The sequence below is a fragment of the Tursiops truncatus genome, chromosome 5, assembly GCF_011762595.2.
Source record: "Tursiops truncatus isolate mTurTru1 chromosome 5, mTurTru1.mat.Y, whole genome shotgun sequence".
NCBI classification, from domain to species: Eukaryota; Metazoa; Chordata; class Mammalia; order Artiodactyla; family Delphinidae; genus Tursiops; species Tursiops truncatus.
In genome coordinates this window covers 131,738,018-131,758,814 of record NC_047038.1, presented here as the reverse complement: position 1 = coordinate 131,758,814, position 20,797 = coordinate 131,738,018, and the positions used below count along the sequence as shown (strand labels likewise).

Genomic DNA, 20,797 nt, shown 5'->3' with positions numbered 1-20,797 from the left:
TGGAAGGATGTCTACACACTTCAGGTTGCTCCATAATAGCTCACGCACAATGGACAGCATAGCCTTTTCCTTTCCTCAGTGACCTAAGAGGCCATGTACTTAAGAAGGCAGCATAAGAAGAGGGATGGAGTCTTTGAATAATCAGTGAACCTTTGACAGTGAACCTCTAAGGAGAGCTGCCCAGACACATGAGCTATGACATAAGAAATATTTTATTTTTCTGAGATTTGGGGGTTAGGTTACAGTGACTGAAGACTACTGCCCTAATACAGCATGCCTTACCTTCAGAAGCCAGGCTTCTAGTAATCCTAGAAGTGACATTTACTAGCTAAGTGACACTGGGAAAGCCACTTAATTTCTCTGGGCTACTACACATTTGTAAAATGAAGCTAATATTAGGTTACCCAAAATTATAAGAGAAAGTCAGGCCAAATGTTGGCTCAAGATTTTTTTTAATGGTTTTGATCTATGGTTCTATGAAATAGTAATTAAGCACTAAAGCCACTCTAATGAGATCACAGAAGTAATATTTTTATTTAAAAAATTTTAGTTATTGCATGGTACCTACAAAATCCAGCTTTATGTATAAATATTGTGCAACATGTGTATTTAAATGGTGTTAACTCATGCCAAGCAGTTTTATTGAAAATGGTAATTTACAAAAGAGCATATGACTGAGATGAAACACTGCAGATAATAATTTCAAAGAATCTATTCCCTAGAACTTTGTCCAATCACATTGCATACTTTCTTCATACCCTCAGCCCTCTCCCTACAGTCTAAGATGATGGAATTAAACAGAATTCCCATTTCTATGTTTTATCAATTGAAAGCCTATTCCTTTCCATGGTTTCTCTTGAAATTCACTCTATAATGTTTGCTCAGGACCATTGTTTTTATGTAAAATGATAGAAATTATCAAATAACTCAAAAGTAAAAAAATAAACCTAAAACCTTTGCTTATATTTAATTATATGTTCATCAACTAATAAATCAGGCTAATGAAAGTACGTGTTCTTATAAAACGGTAAAACAGCAATTAAAATACAACTAACATGTCAATTTAAAACTTAGAGATTGAATGGAATTTTCCTTCCTTAAATCAAAATGAAGTATGTTGCAGCCAAAATCTAAACAAAGAACTTATAAAACTCCTTTTGCTAATGAGTTCTCTTTTCCTAATCACTGGGAAATAAAAGCTAGCTAAAGCCGAACATGTAAACTTAACGCAGAAAACAAAACAAGAAAGAGTATATTATTGATCTGGTCTTCAAATCATTTTAGCAATTCACGACTTTATATCAAAATTATAATTTTTTGAATCCTATATATTCTAAAAAATGCCTTTAAAAAGGATTCAATATAGGAAAATACAGAAGGTAGGATTCTGATTTTTCATTATTTTTGGATAACGGTACTTGTTTTCCTCCAATGATTCCATTACCGAAGTGTAGAATGCAAGGTATAAACTTTAAATATCTCTGTAAGGTCCCTGACATAACGGACGGGTGATGTCCAAAGAAACAAAAAGAAAAAAAAATTGTTAATCTGAATTAAACTCTAGATTCTATGAAATTAAGATGTTTTTATTACTACCCGTTGATTAAGCGACGTCTATATGAGCAATATAATACATTGTAAAGCAGAGAACTATTGAGGAAGCCCTCCCCGGCCCCCTCCCCATTCCCTCCGCATCCATTCACACAAGCCATTGGAGGTACCACGGCTGCACTCACCAGTGTGGAGGTTTGCGAGGCGTCAGCCCATTCCTCTGAGCCCTCGGGGGTCCGCGTGTTGTTAGGGATCCTGCGAGGGTTACGCGCTATCGCTTCACACCAGCCCAGCATTTTCTCCTTCCTCTTATCCCTTTTCAATTTCTGAAATTCTGAAAATAATTTACATTCCCTGAAACAGGTCACTTGTTTTAGATGTCTGTTTTTGGAAAATGTACATCATTGAAATGAAATAAGCAATTTAATGTAATACCAGTGGAGGCACTTCATTTTAGCCAGGTTTTATAGGGAGGAAAAGAAGAATACGCTGACCATTAAAAACCTCAGAACCACAGGCAATGAAAACAGTACACGTCTACTCAAAGAGCCTAACGTTTTACACCTCAATTCGTGACACTTTTAGATAGTGGGAATTCCTTGCATCAGGTTCTAAGTTATTTTCAAAGATCGGTTTCTAACAAGAAGTTCTTACCTTGAGAGCTAAGAACAGACTCAGTTCCTGATATATCTACATATTTCAATATCTAAAATTTGGCATAGCTTTTCAGCTGAATGTCCTACAGATGCAGAATGAATTGAACGCAGGCCAGTGATGAACATTACTCATTCTGGCAGTGGCATGATTATCTCTCTCATAAAATTCTGCCAACTAAAGAAGGAGAAATTTTAGGGCAAGCATGGTAAAATTAGTATATGACACTCATCACCAATCTATTAAAATAATAATTTAAAAAATATCCTTACTATATCATGAATAAAAATATTCCACAACTCTTTCTAGCTTTCCAGAACTTCCCATTTAAGGAATTTTTTTGTTTGGCTCTGAAAAAGTTATATCAACAATAACTTTTAATGTAATGAAGAAAACATTGTTTCCTTGTAAAGTTTCACAGCCTAGTTTTTCCACTCCACCACCCTCAGTAATTAGAAATAGTTCATTGCAGATCTTTAGTTAAATGCATTACACTGTCAATTAAATATAAAAAATAATGTGGAGTAATTATTTTTCACAGTATCCAAAGCAATTAGCAATCTGGTGGTTTATAACATTTCAGAGGTTCAAAATAGCACATTTCATAGGACTAATAAAAGTAATATTAAGAAAGGTTGCATTAATGGATTGATGAGTTATTACTGTAAATGACAAAATACTCAAGTGAAATGGATCTTAACAATGTAAATAGGAAATTATTTCTAAAAAACTTTCATAAAAATTAAGTCTAAGATACTCAATGGAATGGCCTTTTAAATAAGACTGGCAATCTTATATGAGTGAATCATTCATCTGAGGTGCAGGAAAATGGGGAGGGGAGCTTCAAAGCAATTGTGTGAATGAGCAACAAATTATGAATGCTTGCCCTTTCAAACACATTGCTTGAGATTTTATTTGAAAACTCTGATCTGTGTAATGCAAAATCTGCATCTCCAACTAATTTGCATTCCACAGAAAGTAAATATTTCCACATTCCTGGTACACAGTATCTTGGTTAGTCATCAGTATTTAACTACATTTCTTGAAGTGTACTAACAGTTAATATAAATGAGTATCTTTATTCAAAAGCAGGGAGTGAAATGATACATAACGACCAAAACAGTTTAATCAAGTACAAACAAATGTCCTACTTGTAAGTCATTTGGCAATTAAAAAAAAATTTAACTCCATAATTAAATATATCACTTTAGTGCTTATAATAAAATGTTGAATTCATGCATGAATAAAAAGCATAATAAAGTAGCCCACAAAAATTATATCATCAGTACCCATTCTGGGATATGTTTTTAAAAGCAGTCGACTTCTTATTTCCTATTCAGTTTCTGAGATTAAATAAAGCAGTTTAATTTCATTTGTAGCCTTCTCTTGTGATGGTGGTGGTCATAGCTATATTCCTCCTTATTCAGTCAACATTAATCCTTAAGTATTTCTTGAGCCTCTACTATACTGTAGGTACTGAAGTAGGCATGGAAAAGCCATAAGAGGAAGATTACTTTCATTTTTGATTTGAGTCAGATTCAGTGCAATATTCTCTAGAATTTTAAAATCCAAGCATAACTAGGATCTTCCTGACTCCCTAATTTTTGAATTTGTGAACTTATATGCTCAACTTCAAGGTGACTGTCTGCCCCTTTTGATCTTAGACATCCCCCCTGAAGTTTGCTTGTGCAAACCATCTTCCTAAACTGTTTTGTTGAACAAGTCATCATGACAGGGCTATTAAACTTTGGACGACACCTGCTGATGTAGTATAATAAAACGTCAGCTGCGTTTTAGTTTTTTTTTTTTTTTTTGCATGTAACAGACATTATCTTAATTCTAGGATGATTAACTAGGTTAAATAATTCAACCAGTTAAAATACATACTCTTTTTCCCTAAATAATGTGTTAATAATCATCATCGAATATTTACCATGGACACTGTCCTGTCTGTTGTGGGAAAACAGAAAAGAAACATGATGCATGGCTACGGCCTGGAAGACTGGAAAGCTTCTCTTTGAACTTGGACATATTCATAGGAATATTCACAAAGAAAGTTAAATGTGTGAAATGACCAGAGCAATCTAACTAGACAGCATCACTTCACCTTTTATCATATGAATGAAGAATGTGTGAGATTATAATAAAGAGCTCTGATGTTTACATGACTACATCTGGACATTCACATCATCTGATAAGAGAAAAGCTTTGTCTAATGACGTGCTCAGTATAATATGCATCCACCCACTTTACTAGCTACTTTTGAGTTGAAGCATCATATCTGAAAGAAACCAATGTTTCAGTGGCCTCCAAGGAAGCAGCACAGGTGTAGGTGAGTTGAAAGAGAGGGAGACAGGGAAGAAAGGAGAGCTCCACTGCACCATCCTGTAAATTCTGTGGGGAAGAGACTGTGACAGTTGCTAAAGATAATATCTTCTTCTCTATTATCACAAAACACTCCGACTTTAGGTTACACTTCACAGCGATCTTTTGGGCAACATGGATGACAAAGTAGAAATTCCAGAAACAGTTTAGGTTATAGATTTGAGACAACTGAAGGGTTAATAATGGTGACTGCTGAGCCGCTGAAGACCAGCATTCTTCCTACACAGGTCTGGAGTGCTCATCATATTCTGAGGTGTAAGAATATGCTGTCAGTCAGAAGGGTGGGCAAATTATAAGCATTTACAATTAACCCTAATGCACTTTAAACTGTAAGTATCACTAGTAATATATCAGAATGGAAACGTGGTCATTAAGTATTCATGTCAATTACCATCTAACCATTGAACCAAGCTAATATGAGATGCAGCAATGAGCAGCTTATATAATGATCACAGGACACTGAGATTTAACTAAGCTTAATTTTTAATATGCTACCCCTAGGAGATATTTAATTTAATAAATAGAAACACAGTGCATTCTCTGTGAACTAAATTGACAACAAATTAAAATTAGGAAGAAAAAAATGCAGGGCAATTGGGTGTATGTCATAGAGAATAGTTACTTTTAATTCAGAAACATTTAGCAAACCCTTCCTTTGTGCCAGACAGTGTGCCTGGAACTATTGGTAAAGGGATTAAAGCGATCTGGAGTTCCAGGTAGGGGGGAAACTGACAAGTCAATCAACTTCTGATAGCAGTGCAATGAGTACTATGAAGACCTTGAGAAGAGATGTTTGACTTAATATCAGCTGAAGGAGACCATTGATTTTGGACAACTCTCCAAAGAAAATACAATTACAAATAACTTACATGAAAATTAAAATTCTTACTACTCCAAAGGCTGCCACAACCAGCTTTGCTACACAATGCTAGGGGGCCTCCTTCCCATTGTAATCCGTGTAAATGGCACTGCGCTCCAAGGGGTGCGCTCCACATAAGCGCCACATGAGTGGCGCTCCTGCAGCTATGCTGCCTGGTGGAAAGAAAGCCCAGCCGACCTCTCTAGGTGAGCTTATTAAAATTACCTTACTGTACCCCAAAACTAATATAATTCAGCTAGTGGGAAGCAGCTGCATGGCACAGGGTGATCAGCTCAGTGCTTTGGATGGGATAAGGAGGGTGGGAGGGAGACACAGAGGGAGGGGATATGGGGATATATGTATATGTATAGCTGGTTCACTTTGTTATACAGCAGCAACTAACACACCGTTGTAAAGCAATTATACTCCAACAAAGACGTTAAGAAAAAAAAAGAACATTTTCTTCTCACAGAAAAAAAAAACGCAGTTGCCTGCCTCTACTTTGTCTGTCTACCTTCTCCACTCTCTCCTTCCTAAAACATCGCCCGCTCCCTGCCGCATCCAGTAGAGTATAGTTAAGGGCCTGGTCAAGTCCTTCCCTCTTCACCACATACATGGAACTGAGAAAGTCTCCCCCCACCTCCTCATGTACACCACCATCCTCAAATTGGTAACTTGAGGATAGTCCTTGTCTAAGAATTTGAAAGGATTTTTCAAACGAAAATTTTAGAGATTTGACTATGTATTTCCTTAGCTAAGTGTCCTTAAGAAATATGTCTCAAGAATGGAACACTTTCCTCACCCCGCCAGAATGAACTTGAAGATCGATCTCCATTATGAAAGAAACAACTTGCAAATAAGAGAAGGAAGGGACCGTTAAGACCATGCTTCCCTTCCTCAGTAGGCTGCAATATCTCTGAGAATTAATGTTTGTTTTTTGAAAAGGTGCGTGTATGTGTGTGTGTGTGTGTGTGTGTGTGTGTGTGTGTGTGTGTGCTCCAAGAGTACCCCCTAGACCCTCAGAAGACTATAACATACATGCCTAAAAGTCACACCAACTGCTACGCTGGACGCCTGCGTGGATGTTTTGAAGCGCTCACACACAACTGTGAGTTGTCCTTGAAGACATGGAGTCCTAACAACCATCAAGAACTGCCTGCTGGGAAGTCTTCAGACCAGATGGTCCTTACACTAGGTAACTATTTATTAAATTTACTGCTATGAAATGGAAGTATGTACTGAGGGCCTTCTGATTTCTATGAGAAGGGTGTGAGGTTTCTCAAATGGACAGAGAGGTTCATAGCTGTCTTCTAAGATGTGGAACACTAACTGATAATAGAACCCAATAAATAACTGTTGGTAATAAAATAAAGGAGAAAATAAAGAAGAGCTCTCCCCTTTAGAGTAAAGTTAAGAAATGGGAACAACCATAACGTGACTCATAGAAAAGGTTTAAATTCTTAAATGCTTTTTTGCTTGGACTATAGGAAAGATATATTTAGTACATAGTTTTCTTTTTAAAAACTCTCCCTCTACCTTGCAATCCCTTTTAGAAGCAGCCATCTTTCTGTGAAGTCTTATAAGTTACTCTAGCCTTGTGAATGAAGAAATGGCACAGAAAAGGTAGGGGCTCCTATTCGCCCTCTGTTGGGGCAGTGCAGAGAGAAGGGTTTTGAAGAGACAGTCTTGGTAGCAGTATGAGCCGTAACACTGAGGTCATTAGAAAAGGAGGAAGGGGCAGCTTCCAGGTCAGCAACCTTGGGAAAACTATAATAGCAGGGACTACTCCAGTCTTAATACAGATGCAGATGAAGGGAACGCCACACACACATTTCCACACTTTAGTGATGGCTAAGAAGCCTCTTTATGAGAGGGTGGTAGTCACTCAGCCCTTAGCACATAGGTTGGGCCAATCTTCGAGACATCAAAAGTGAAGTGTGAGGGACTTCTAGTTTAAACACTGACATGTAAAGAGTGTAGAAATCATCACTCCCATCCTTACAAAAAGATAAACCTGAACAAACTGAAAATTAATGATATTTCTTGGAACCATCAGAGAATGAAGTTGTAATAAAAAACTACTACCCCCAAATATGGAGAAACAGATGCCTACAGAGGTGCAATGGCCAATTTCAGAATACATGCAGAGAAGCTGCTAGAACCATAAACTGGTGTTAGCACACAGTAATTTTGATGTATTATTGGAGGCACAATATGGCCTAGCTTAAGAAGAAGAACTTCCTGGAGGCTGCATTCTTAGTGGAGGCCCCAGAGTTTCCTGGGTCTCACCACCAGGAAGCTTACCTCGATCTCACGATGAACAGCTGAGAAAGGTGCCACTGTGGCACTACTAGGGAGAAGGGAAGAGTAACCATCATGAAATGCCCTAAAACACTCCTATACAAAGACCTATTCTGGGCTTCCCTGGTGGCACAGTGGTTGAGAGTCCACCTGCCGATTCAGGGGACGTGGGTTCGTGCCCCAGTCCGGGAGGATCCCACATGCTGCGGAGTGGCTGGGCCCGTGAGCCATGGCCGCTGAGCCTGCGTGTCCAGAGCCTGCGCTCCGCAACGGGAGAGGCCTCAACAGTGAGAGGCCCGCGTACCGCAAACAAAACATAAAAAACAAAGACCTATTCTTCAGGGAAAATATCTTAACAGAGTCAAATTAACCTACCTGAGTGAAGGGCACTGTTCCCTCTACAGGTATTTCTAGGCTTCCTGCCTCATCTAAGGTGGGGAGGGAAGCTAAGAAACACCTGTAAAGGCCATAGCCCAGAAACACAGGCCCACTAAGACTTGGAGATTTAATCATACCATTGTAGAATACTTTCCTTCTACTCTACTTTCCCACCATACCAAAAGGGCTTCAGGATAATACTAGCAGATTATAACCGAAAGCACTGCAAGATACTAACCCTCTTGGAGGAGGAGCACGTAGGGAAGGCTCAAAGCCAACAGACAAACACAGGATGCTAGAAGGATCTGAAGCATCTGGTAGTGACAGCAAACATTAAATACACCCTATTTCTAGCCAGGAAAATAGAAACGCAAAGGGTGTTTACTTCAGTTTCTATTACTTAATACAACATATGTGACTTTCAACAAAAAAAAAATTAGAAAACATACTAAAAAGCAAGAAAAAAGTCTGAAAAGACATAAAAAAGCATCAGAACGAGATTCAGATATGAAAGATACTGGAATTATCAGATAGGGAAATTTAAATATCTATAATTAATGTATTAAGGGTTGTAATGGAAACAGTAGACAACAGACAAGGACAGGTGGGTGGGGTAAGCAGAAAGATGGAAACTCCAAGAAAGAAAAAAAGGGAAATGATAGAAATCGAAACACTGTAATAGAAATGAAGAATGTGTTCGACAGGCTCATCAATAGACTGGAAATGGCCAAGAGAAGTTATCAATGAGCTTGACGACAGAACAGCAGAAACTTCCCAAGAGAAATGCAAAGAGCATGAAGAATGGGAAAAAAAAAAAAAAAAAAAGACCAGGACATCCAAGAACTGTGGGATTATTTCAAAAGATGTAACATATGCATAACTGGAATACCAGAAGAAGAAATAAAGATAACAAAGAAGCAGAAGAAATATTTGCAGGATACAAGGTTGATATATAAAAGTCAACTGCTTTCCTATATACCTGAAGGCCTATATACTGTCAGTGGACAACTGGAATTTGTGAAAATCAATACCATTTTCAATAGCACCAAAAGAAATATTTAGGTATAAATCTAACATAATACTTAAAGAATCTTTGTGGAAAACTACAATATCTTGATTGTAAAAATCAGAGAACATCTAACTAAATGCCAATAAATTCTGTGTTCATGGACGGGAGGACTCAATATTGTTAAGATGTCAATTCTTCCTAACTTGAGCTATAGCACAATCCCAATCAAAATTCCAATAAGCTGTTTTGTAGATATTGACAAACTTATTCTGAAGATTATATGGAGACGTAAAACACCTAAAATAGCCAAGGCAATAGTGAAGAAGAACAAAGCTGAAGGATTCACACTACCCAGCTTCAAAACTTAACATAAAGTTACAGTAATCAGGTCAGAGTGATATTGGCAAAAGAATGAACATATAAAACAATGGAACAGAATAGAGAGTCCAAAAACACTCAAACAAACTCATAGTTATTATTAATTCATCTATGAAAAAGAGCAAAGGCAACGCAATGGAGAAAAAAATAGTTTTTTCAATGAATGGTTCTGGAAGAACTGGACATCCACATGAAAAAAATCAAATCTAGGCACAGAACCTTACACATTTCACAAAAAATAATTCAAAGTGGATCATAGACCTAGTTTAAATAAAAACTATAAAACTTCTAGAAGAAAACAAAGGTGAAAATGTGAATGACTTTGGCTTCAGCAATGAAGTGTTAGATAAAACACTAAAATCATGATCCATGAAAGAAAAACTGATGTTAGAATTTATTAAAATTATAAACTTCTATTCTCTGAAAGACTTAAGAGAATGAAAACTCAAGTCATAAACTTGGAAAAAATATTTGAAAACTGCTTATCAGATAAAGGACTTGTATCCAAAATATACAAAGAGCTCTTAAAAATTAATAAGAAAAAAAACAACCCAGTGAAAAATGGCCAAATTATCTGAACAGACACCTCACCAAGAGGGTGTACAGATGGCAGATAAGCATATGAAACATGCTCACCATCATATGCATTAGAGAAATGCAAATTAAAACAATGAGATACCACTACATATCTATTAGGATGGCTTTGAACCCAACTGATAACACCAAATGCTGGCCAAGGATGCAAAGCAACAGCAACTCTCATTCATTGCTGGTGGGAATGCAAAATGGTGCAGCCACTTTGGTACTTTCTTACAAAACTAAATATTACCATACAATCAAACAATTGCACTTGTAGCTATTTATCCAACTGATTTGAGAATTTATGTTTCCACAAAAACCTATACATAAGTTTTTCTAGTAGCTTCATTCATCATTGCTAAAAGCTGGAAGCAACTAATATATCCTTCAGTCAGTGAATAGATAAACAAATTGTGGTACATTCATATAATGGTACATTATTCAGAAATAAAAAGAAATGAGCTATTAAGCCATAAAAAGATTCATAAATGAATCTTAAAAGCATATTGCCATGTTTAAAGAAGCCAGTCTGAAAAGGGCTACTTTATGTGTGATTCCAGTTATATGACATTCTGGAAAAGACAAAACTATAGGAACAGTAAAATAATCAGTGATAGGGCAGTGAAACTATTCTGTATGACACGGTAACAGATTGTGGGATTGTGACAGTCTACAGAATTTCACAGCACGAAGTGTAAACCTGAAAATGGATGCAAATTAAAACATGTCATTTAAAAGGTTGGGAGATCCCAAGATGGAATGTGAAAAATACAGTCTAAATACGTGACAAATGTACGAAAGGACCTCACGGAAAAGCATGAGGGAAAATGTGCTGACCTAAGTACTTTAGAAATAGTGGAATCTATTAGATTAAAGCAAAAAAATATTGTACATCAGCACTGTGCTCTAGTTCATATAATATTTCCCCACGGAAGTACGGGTTGACAACTCTGACACAGCTTGACAGGTATGCTGGGATTGAACAGCTAAATAAGTTGTTGGCAAGTAAGGAGGGCGAGGTTTCTCAGTGTTGGAGTGGAAGGTTACAGATAAACAGGGGGAGAGCCTGTGCCCAGCGACAAGAGAAGCCACTGCAATGAGAAGAGAGCACACCGCGGTGAAGAGGAGCCCCTGCTCGACGCAACTCGAGAAAGCCCGTGTGCAGCAATGAAGCAACCAAAAATAAATAAACAAGTAAATAAATATTTAAAAATGAAGAAAAAAGGCCATATGGTTCTAATATTTCATTGTTTAAACTTGCCATCTTCATTTCTTTAAGTTCTTAAATAACCAGTAATAATCATGGTAAGTATAAGATTTGTAAGCAAAAATTTTTAATATTAAACATATGGAAGCCTCTTTGTGGATTTCCTTTCATATATGAGGTTAATTGAACATACAGTGTCCATAATGCAGTAGAATTTATTTATTTTTAACATTAAAATGATTGCATATGACCTAATCAGAATTACATTTCAGTGTCAAAAATACGATGAGTATGCTATTGTATACTCAGTCTTATTTTTATCTTGGACACTTGACCTAATAATTCAGATATCGACTACCAAGATTTTTTTTTAATAGTACAATTATTTGCCACAAACTAATTTTTGAAGTTAGAAATTTTGAAGGGAGTTATTTTTACCTTCTTAGGAGAAATAAATAAATAACTACAAGAGAATGGCAGAAGAGTATGTACTACTTGTTTGGGATTCAAAAGTGACCACATTGATTTTACCCAAATTTCCAAACAAAATAATCACCACTGGGTTGAAAATAGGCTAACTTCCAGCCTCATCTCTCTAGAAATGAGAGAATTTAGTGAAAGAGTGAAATTCATAAAATTGAGTGCAAGGCCTTTGAAGGATACATTTCGCTATGTGCATCAGACATGTCCACTTCCTCAAAAATTCTATTTACCAAGAGCATGAAAGTGAGATCGTATAAGAATGAAAAACAAAACAACAAAAAAGGAACTTTGGGTTTCTTGAGCAGCTTTATGAAGACATTTAAAGGTGTTTGAATAAAATATGGGTTTCCAAAGTTTTCCAGTGTGAAAACATTTTTTTATCTTTTTATCATAAAAATTTAGCAAACCATTGACTTAATACTATTAATATATTTTATTATATATATTATATTATATATATTATATTATATATATTATAATATATATAATATATTATATTAATATAATAGACTTAATATATTTTAAGTATATATTTATTAAGAAAAAACATTGCCATGTGAATTTTTTCTGACTGTAATAACTTTGTAATATATCCCAGAGATTTATATTTCACATCATGAAAGTCATTGAAATGTCTAGGTGTTTTGCTTAAAATTTTCAAATATACAGTTTTTACCATCCTCATTGGGCCTGAAAATATAGCTTCCAGGAATACTGGTTTCTTTTCTAATTCTCTTGGTCTTTGAGCTTCTTTCAAGATGATTGTGTCACGCATTACTCAAGGGAAGTTTCTGAAAGGCATATGCATTTGTAACAAATAGCTGGTACTGAACATTTCACATCAAATATTTTAAACATTGTCTCCCTTAAAACCAAAATATGTCATTTAATGTCAATGAAATTCTGCATGGCTAACATATGAAAATATATGAGAATATAAATACAGGGATGCCTGGATTTCTAGGTTTATTTTGGGGACTTTTATCATTTATGTAAATGTAGTAAAAATTTCATAAACAGTTTCCTTGTTTTGTCCATGCTGTGGGACTGTGGATCTCTATTCCTTCCCTTTCCTACATTACCAGCTGAAATTTCTATTCAATTTTTATAATCAAAGAGAGAGTTTATCTTTTTGACACTGTAACTCTTTGAAAAGAGCTTCATGTTTCTCTCTTTACATGGGCAATTAGGGAACTAGAAGACAACTAACAGTATAATTTAATATTTTCTGATGTTTCTAGTATATATTTTATGTACTTAGTGTAACCCTGATCACTTGTTAATGTTTGAACCTTATCAATGCTCAGGGTTACACTAAGTACGTAAAATGTATACTAGAAACATCAAAAAATATTAAATTATATTGTTAGTTGTCTTCTAGTTCCCTAAATGCCTACATTTTTACCTGATGTTCCAAATATATCTTTGCAGCTCACTCAAACTTCTTTTGCAAGTTATAAAGGTACATTCAGGGCTTCCCTGGTGGCGCAGTGGTTGAGAGTCCGCCTGCCGATGCAGGGGACACGGATTCGTGCCCTGGTCCGGGAAGATCCCACATGCTGCGGAGCGGCTGGGCCCGTGAGCCATGGCCGCTGAGCCTGCGCGTTCGGAGCCTGCGCTCCGCAACGGGAGAGGCCACAACAGTGAGAGGCCCGCGTACCATTAAAAAAAAAAAAGGAAAAAAAAGGTACATTCAGAAAAACAGATTTTTAGTTGCAGGTATATACCAAGAATCATTAAACTTAGCGCTCACTCACAATGAACCTCCTTCTTCCCTTTCTATCTAGTCTCCAATTGTGATACTTATATAAATGAAGAGGGGCTTCCCTGGTAGCGCAGTGGTTGAGAGTCTGCCTGCCGATGCAGGGGACACGGGTTCGAGCCCTGGTCTGGGAAGATCCCACATGCCGCGGAGCAACTAAGCCCGTGCGCCACAACTACTGAGCCTGCGCTCTAGAGCCCAGGAGCCACAACTACTGAGCCCACATGCCACAGCTATTGAAGCCCACGCGCCTACAGCCCATGCTCCACAACAAGAGAAGCCACGCAAAGAGAAGACGGCACACTGCAATGAAGAGGAGCCCCTGCTTGACGCAACTCAAAGCAACCAAAAATAAATAAACAGATAATTTTTTAAAAATGAAGAAAAAAGGCCATACGGTTCTAATATTTCATTGTTTAAACTTGCCATCTTCATTTCTTTAAGTTCTTAAATAACCAGTAATAATCATGGTAAGTATAAGATTTGTAAGCAAAAATTTTTAATATTAAACATATGGAAGCCTCTTTGTGGATTTCCTTTCATATATGAGGTTAATTGAACATACAGTGTCCATAATACAGAATTTATTTATTTTTAACATTAAAATGATTGCATATGACCTAATCAGAATTACATTTCAGTGTCAAAAATACGATGAGTATGCTATTGTATACTCAGTCTTATTTTTATCTTGGACACTTGACCTGACTAATAATTCAGATATCGACTACCAAGATTTTTTTTTTAACAGTACAATTATTTGCCACAAACTAATCTTTGCCACTCCCAGAAATTACTTGTCCTTAAATATTCAGTAATATCTGGGTTTTAAATATCACAGTTTAATTGATTATAAACCGATATCCAAAATTCAAAGTGTGAAAGGTATATTAACTTTTAATAAATCACTTTTGAATTTTTTTTTCTGAGAAGCTGATCCTTGTAAGCCTCCTTGTAGCCTCCTTTTCTGTATTCATCTCCCTGCAATGTCTCTTCTCAGCTCTCCTAGTTTTGTCATCAGTCTACACTAGACTACGTCAGCAGTAACCCTGCGATATCTTGCCTGGTTCCTTACCTGCTTCCCTATCTATGAGAACTTGGTGGTTTATTTACTCCACCATCAGAGAGTCTTTTGCATTTCATGATTATTTGTTCATTCTCTGCCTCCCTACCTATGTTGAGGGTAGTCTGAGAAAGGGGTGAGGGTGTCTTCAAATAAGTCTCTTATATCATTAAGATCAAAACCAAATCATAGCACAAAGCAGATACTCAGTAATGTCAGATGAATATTGAAATAGGAAGAAGAAATGCAGGTTGTCAAAATAAAGAAAATATTTTCCATATGTTAATGAAAAGCAAAAACATTACTCAATGCTGAGCCATCTTTTAATACTGTCCCCATACATTATGTATAAGAATGCCATAGGGACTTCCCAGCTGTCAGAGTGGTAAAGAATCCGCCTGCCAATGCAGGGGACGCTGGTTTGAGCCCTGGTTGGGGAAGATCCCACATGCCACGGAGCAACTAAGCCTGTGCACCACAACTACTGAGCCCGTGCTCTAGAGCCTGCAAGCCACAACTACTGAGCCCACGCACCTAGAGCCCGTGCTCTGCAACAAGAGAAGCCACCGCAATGAGAAGCCCACGCACTGCAAGGAAGAGTAGCCCCCGCTCGCCGCAAGTAGAGAAAGCCTGCGCACAGCAACGAAGACCCAATGCAGCCAAAAGTAAAAAAAAAAAAAAAGGAATGCCATAAAAATGTAAGTTAGAATTAAAGTCATAAAGAGAGGTCATTTTGTGAGGATATGACAAAAACTACAAACTACTCTTATGACAAATAGGAAGTTGGCACCAAACCAGAGAATATAAGATAGAGAAAACTATTCAACAGTTCATTCTCAAAGGGAAAAATTAAAACTTCATTTGAATACATCAAAAAATTACGTCTATTATATATAGAATGGATAAACAACAAGGTCCTACTGTATAGCACAAGGAACTATATTCAATATCCTGTGATAAAGCATAATAGAAAGAATATGAAGAAGAAGGTATGTATATGTATAGCTGAATCTCTTTGCTGTACAGCAGAAATTAACACAACACTGTAAATAAACTATACTTGAATAAAATACATTTAAAAAGATATGAGCTTCTGCAGAGTTCTAATGCCACTAATTTCACCACAAAAGAGAAAAGAACATGCATGTATATACATAAGCAAATGTGTAATTTGGAACTGATTTCATGAGAGCTAATTTTGGGTATGTGAATAGTAAGTTTTAAAACAGAATCTGTGAAGATCCATCTGAAGATAAATTTGACATTTAAAATGTATCCTGCTCCATTGTGGAAAAAAACGTTGAACTGATGATAAAAGAAGAAGGAAACTTTGTTTTTGACACAATAAAATAAAAAGGGACTTTGGTGGACTTCATATCCCTCCATAGATTGCTTGTGTGATGACAAGCAAGGAGTACTGACCCTAAGAGCCTTTTTTTTTTCCAGAATAGGAAACAGAAAGTTCTAATATGACACTATGTCCTGCTGCCAGATTCCTGACCACACATTTTTCTGTAACATTTAATAGATCCTCTACAACATGCTAAATAGTTCCTTAAAATTTAATTCACAATGCACAAGAAATGTCTGAAGCTTTAAACAATAGCTTAAAAGGAACAAGGTCACTGTAGCCAAAGAAAAAAGGATATCTACAGAAAAACCCGGGAAGGAATTACATGACTGAGCTGAGGTATCATGCCTTATTTCCCAATCATAATCTAGATCCATGATAGCTTGATTTATGCAGGCCTAACTCGGGCTTCTGAGCAGCCAGGTGTAAATAGCAGATATCCTTTAGGGAATTTACTGTAAAGATGCTTCATGACCTTTGTCGATGGTAAATCCCAATAACAAGAACCACCCAATGGATTTGCTCAGACAAGTTGTATGCAGACTCAATGTGCTCATTCAGGAGGTTGAGAAACGAAACCCTGACCAGAGATACTGCAGTTCCAGAAAAGGCGTAAGGTCTGCCTCGGGGCCATTCATCTCTTGCTTTCTTTGATCCCAGAATTCGCCACCAAATGAAAACACAAGTTACGCATTATATGTTGCTACTGTTGAAAACTCTCCCCATATAGTTTCTGTCTGACAACCCAAGGGGAATAGAATAATCCTGAAATAGAGCATTTTCCAGCAGTTTATCTATTAAAGAACATTATAAAAGTCTATTTTGTTCAGATAAGAAAACACCAGGGCTATTAAGTAATATGAAACCAACAATTACTCTATGTTACACAATATTATGTAGCTATATTTATTAGCTGCCTCATGATTTAGGTGAGTTAATATAACACCTTGTCCAAATTTTATACTGTTAAAGTCAAGACTCTCTTGTCATTACTATATATTGTCCATGCACCAAAATTTCAAGCTGGATTTTAGTCATCAAGCAAGAAGACTGGCGGAAATAATATTGGAAATAGGCATCTTGCAAAATAGTGAACTCTCCCAAGATTGTCTTTGAATATTAGAGAAATCTTAAGCCTAAGAAATGTATTCAATACATACTCAAATACTGGTCTTGTTCTAGGATTCTGAAACTCAATTTAGTTACTGAGTCAAAGGTCCAACATATAACACTTCAGACTGTTTAACAGTCAATTTTCCGGCTAAACAGAATTTCTATGTGATTCAAGTACAATAATATAAGAGGAAAAAATTCATAATAGAACGAATTATTTTTCAATTATGTATATAGAATTTTTCTAAATTTCTGTATTATATTTAAAATGTCTTGTGGTTCCAAATGACTATTGTCATTAAGATGCATCACAAACATGTTCCATTTGAAAAGCTTTGTCATTCAAGCCCATCCTATTTTCTATTACTCTTGTCATTGTGCAAATATATTTATGACATGGACAGAACAGAGCAGAGGTGTTGCATTGCTGCCTGGTACCCAAGTTTTTTGTTTGGCTTGGTTTCGTTTGTTGGCATATTATGAATAGTGTTTTACGTACTGCAGACGGGAAATATTTTTTCAATTAATTAACTTACATGACAAAGAATCTGAAGTGCACATTTCTTCCTGATTGCTGTCACATTTACCCAACACTACAGTGAAGCAAAGTGGAATGAATTTAAAGGAACTGTCAGTCTAGAGATGTTGCCTTTCTCATCACAGCTCAGAGGAAGACTAAGGTGACTTAAAAGTTTTTTAAATCAATGAAACATAAATCATGTGTTTTCATATGTGAGAAACAAAGTACTTTTTCCCCCTTATGTATTATGGTAAGATTCTTATCCCCAGTCATATTTGAAGAGTCAGTACAAAACAGCATTATTTTTTACATGGTATGGTACAATTGGAGGTGTTTAGTGAAAGATCTAATAGGCGGAAAACTTGTTTGGGTAGAGGATAATAACAGGATTAGTATTTGACTGGTGTTATGCCTAATACTATCTATCCCAACATCAGCACTGCACTCCTTACGTTCCTTCTTGCCCGTGGTGCTGTGTAGGGCTCATTCAGAGAACTTTAAACACAGTCTTTGCTCTCTAGAGGGCTTCACAGTAAAAGGTGTAGGAAAGTGAAAGACAGAATAGAAGAATGAATTGACACGAAAGACACATTTTAAATTTGGTTAATTACATTAAAGTATATGTATGTGACTCTAAGAAACCACACACAGAAGGTAATAGTCACAGGATGTGCATTTGATATCTCCATGTGAATTATATGAAAACTGTATGCTTCTTCCTTTATTATGTACTTCTGTACAATACATCTTCATTTGTCAGTATTTGAGACCAGGAATTCCCAGTTAATGACTAATCCAGAATTAAATGTAGGAAAAGTTTATTTTAGACAATTTATTAAAATGACTAATTTCATGACCTATAATGTCCGAAACAATTGAGTTTTATTAGCCAAGAAGGATATTTGATACTGGAGTTCGTTATTAATTTAGTCAAAAAGCAGCTTAAAGTATTCGAAATGAAGATGCTTAAGAGAAAAAATTTAAGAGAAGTAATCCAATAAAACCAACCATTACATGGAGTTGGATGTTTTACTAGACACAGCAGAACTAAGTTCTAAATATGTCGGTGTAAGCGATATTTAATTCTAATTCAAAATAACCTTAGGTATCCTGCATTCTTCTAGCCAATACTTACGTCATATGTAAAGTGAATAAAACATTCACTGGAGCTGTCTGAGCAAGTCTATCACCTTGAACTGAAACTAAGTTAATCGCCTTCCCAAAGGGAAGACCAAAACAACACTTGATTACAGTGAAATGCCGAAGAACACTTAACTTTTCATTTACATCTACACAAGTAGACCCTTGAAGAATGGTAACTCTGTATCCACAACAGAAGATGAAAGCAGAATCTTTGCCGAGTTGATTGGAAGCTAAAAGCTCTCAGCAAAGAATATACCTGATGTTAAGAAATACTTGATAATCATGCTTTCCTTTTCTGCAACAAGAAAGACACGTTTCGGGCTTCCCTGGTGGCGCGGTGGTTGAGAGTCCGCCTGCCGATGCAGGGGACACGGGTTCCCACATACTGCGGAGTGGCTGGGCCTGTGAGCCATGGCCGCTGAGCCTGCGTGTCCGGAGCCTGTGCTCCGCGATGGGAGAGGCCACGACAGTGAGAGGCCCACGTACCGCAAAAAAAAAAAAGAAAGAAAGACATGTTTCCTGCTTATACATCAGAAGAGATATCACAATAATGCTACATCTTTAAGTAAAAAAATAAACATGGTCAACTACAAGTTACCTGCATTCAAAAAGTATTTTGGCCAAAACAAATAATTCATCTTTTACTTTCAAAATACTTTCAAGAAAAAAATGTGGAACTCACAGAGACAGAGTAGAATGGTGTTGCCAGGGATTGGGGGCAGGAAAGTGCAGATGTTGGTCAAAGGGCACATATTTTCAGTTATAAGATGAATTAGTCATGAGGATGTAATGTATCACACGGTGAGTAGAACTAGTAACACTGTATCATACACCTGACATTTGCCAAGAGACATGTAACCATCTGCAGTAATGGATTGTGGTAACCGTTTTGCAATGCATACGTATATCAAATTGTCATCTCATATACTTTAAATATATACAGTTTTGTTTGTCTATTGTACCTCAATAAAGCTGTTTAAAAGTTGTTTAAAAAAAGATACATTCAAGATATTCTGTACCAGAATACCAGAAATGTGTATATATATATGGCCATATGTTGTGATATTTCTCAGCATTTATTTAAAAATAAGAAAGTCATACTGGAAAGACCCAATTCACTGGAAATTTTTTTAAAAATCAACTTCTTAAGGTTCTTTTTCAGGTAGTAGACAATCTTCCTCTTTCTATCAGACTGACAACATTGAAGCCTAAGTCGTTTCCCTTTAAGCTTCCTATCTACCAGGTCCACAACTCACGCAGTGGTGGTGGGGGTTAGGCTGGGGTAGAGGTGACCGAGTTTAAGTGTTCAAATGAAAAGCCTCTTAGAAACTGCTCTGGTCCTTATTTATGTGTCAATCCAGGCTCCCTTGGCCCCTGGGATTGGGGGCCACATCAGAGCCCCTTGGCCTCTGCTACTACTGCCTCATTCCTTGACATCTCTGGTTGATCTCAGCTCCTTTCAAGACTGAGGCAGGGGTCAGGGCTGCACTTGGGCTTGGCGTCCACCAGGCTCCTTGTGATGGAAGCTGCAGCTGCTCTGACAGCCCCGGTCCCTGGTGCTCTGGATCCCCAGCATCTGCCTTTACTGGCCTGGTGACACCATCCAAAAGTGTGTGGGAATTAATGCCCAGTAGGGAAACTAAGATTAGTGAGAGATAACGTGACAAGAATTCCTTGCCCTTCCTCCCTGCTCAGGGACTGTTCTAAGGCACACTGGTTCTGCGTGTTCTACCTGGACACTTCCTCTGTGCAAGCCGACTGGTCACATTTTCTTGCTAAGCTATGGGAAGGGATAATGCAGTATCTTTATGTGTTTTCCCTCCCCCGTGCTGTTCTGCAATTGCACCCCTACTAAAGCATTAGTGTGTAAACCTTGCTTCAGCCTCTTTTTTCTAGACTACCTGGGCTAACACAAGAATTGAAACCTGAATTTTGATGTCAACTCTTATTTTTAAAGAATTTAAAAGAATTAAATTCAATTTAACAAACATTCCCTTCTATATACCAGGCATTGGAAGGCTATACACATGAATACAGTCCAGGCTGAGTCGTTATGGAGAT

The 20,797-nt window shown here is 36.9% G+C and overlaps 1 protein-coding gene across 1 annotated transcript in view; it reads right to left on the bottom strand.

Moving 5' to 3' along the window:
• The window catches only part of MARCHF1 (membrane associated ring-CH-type finger 1), an 853,225-nt gene that overhangs the window by 323,495 nt on the left and 508,933 nt on the right, over positions 1–20,797 (bottom strand). Inside the window, exon 4 of the mRNA XM_073805601.1 lies at positions 1,737–1,885. Coding sequence (XP_073661702.1) covers positions 1,737–1,847 — 111 coding nt within the window. The 5' untranslated portion in view covers positions 1,848–1,885. The remainder of the gene's footprint in view (positions 1–1,736; positions 1,886–20,797) is intronic.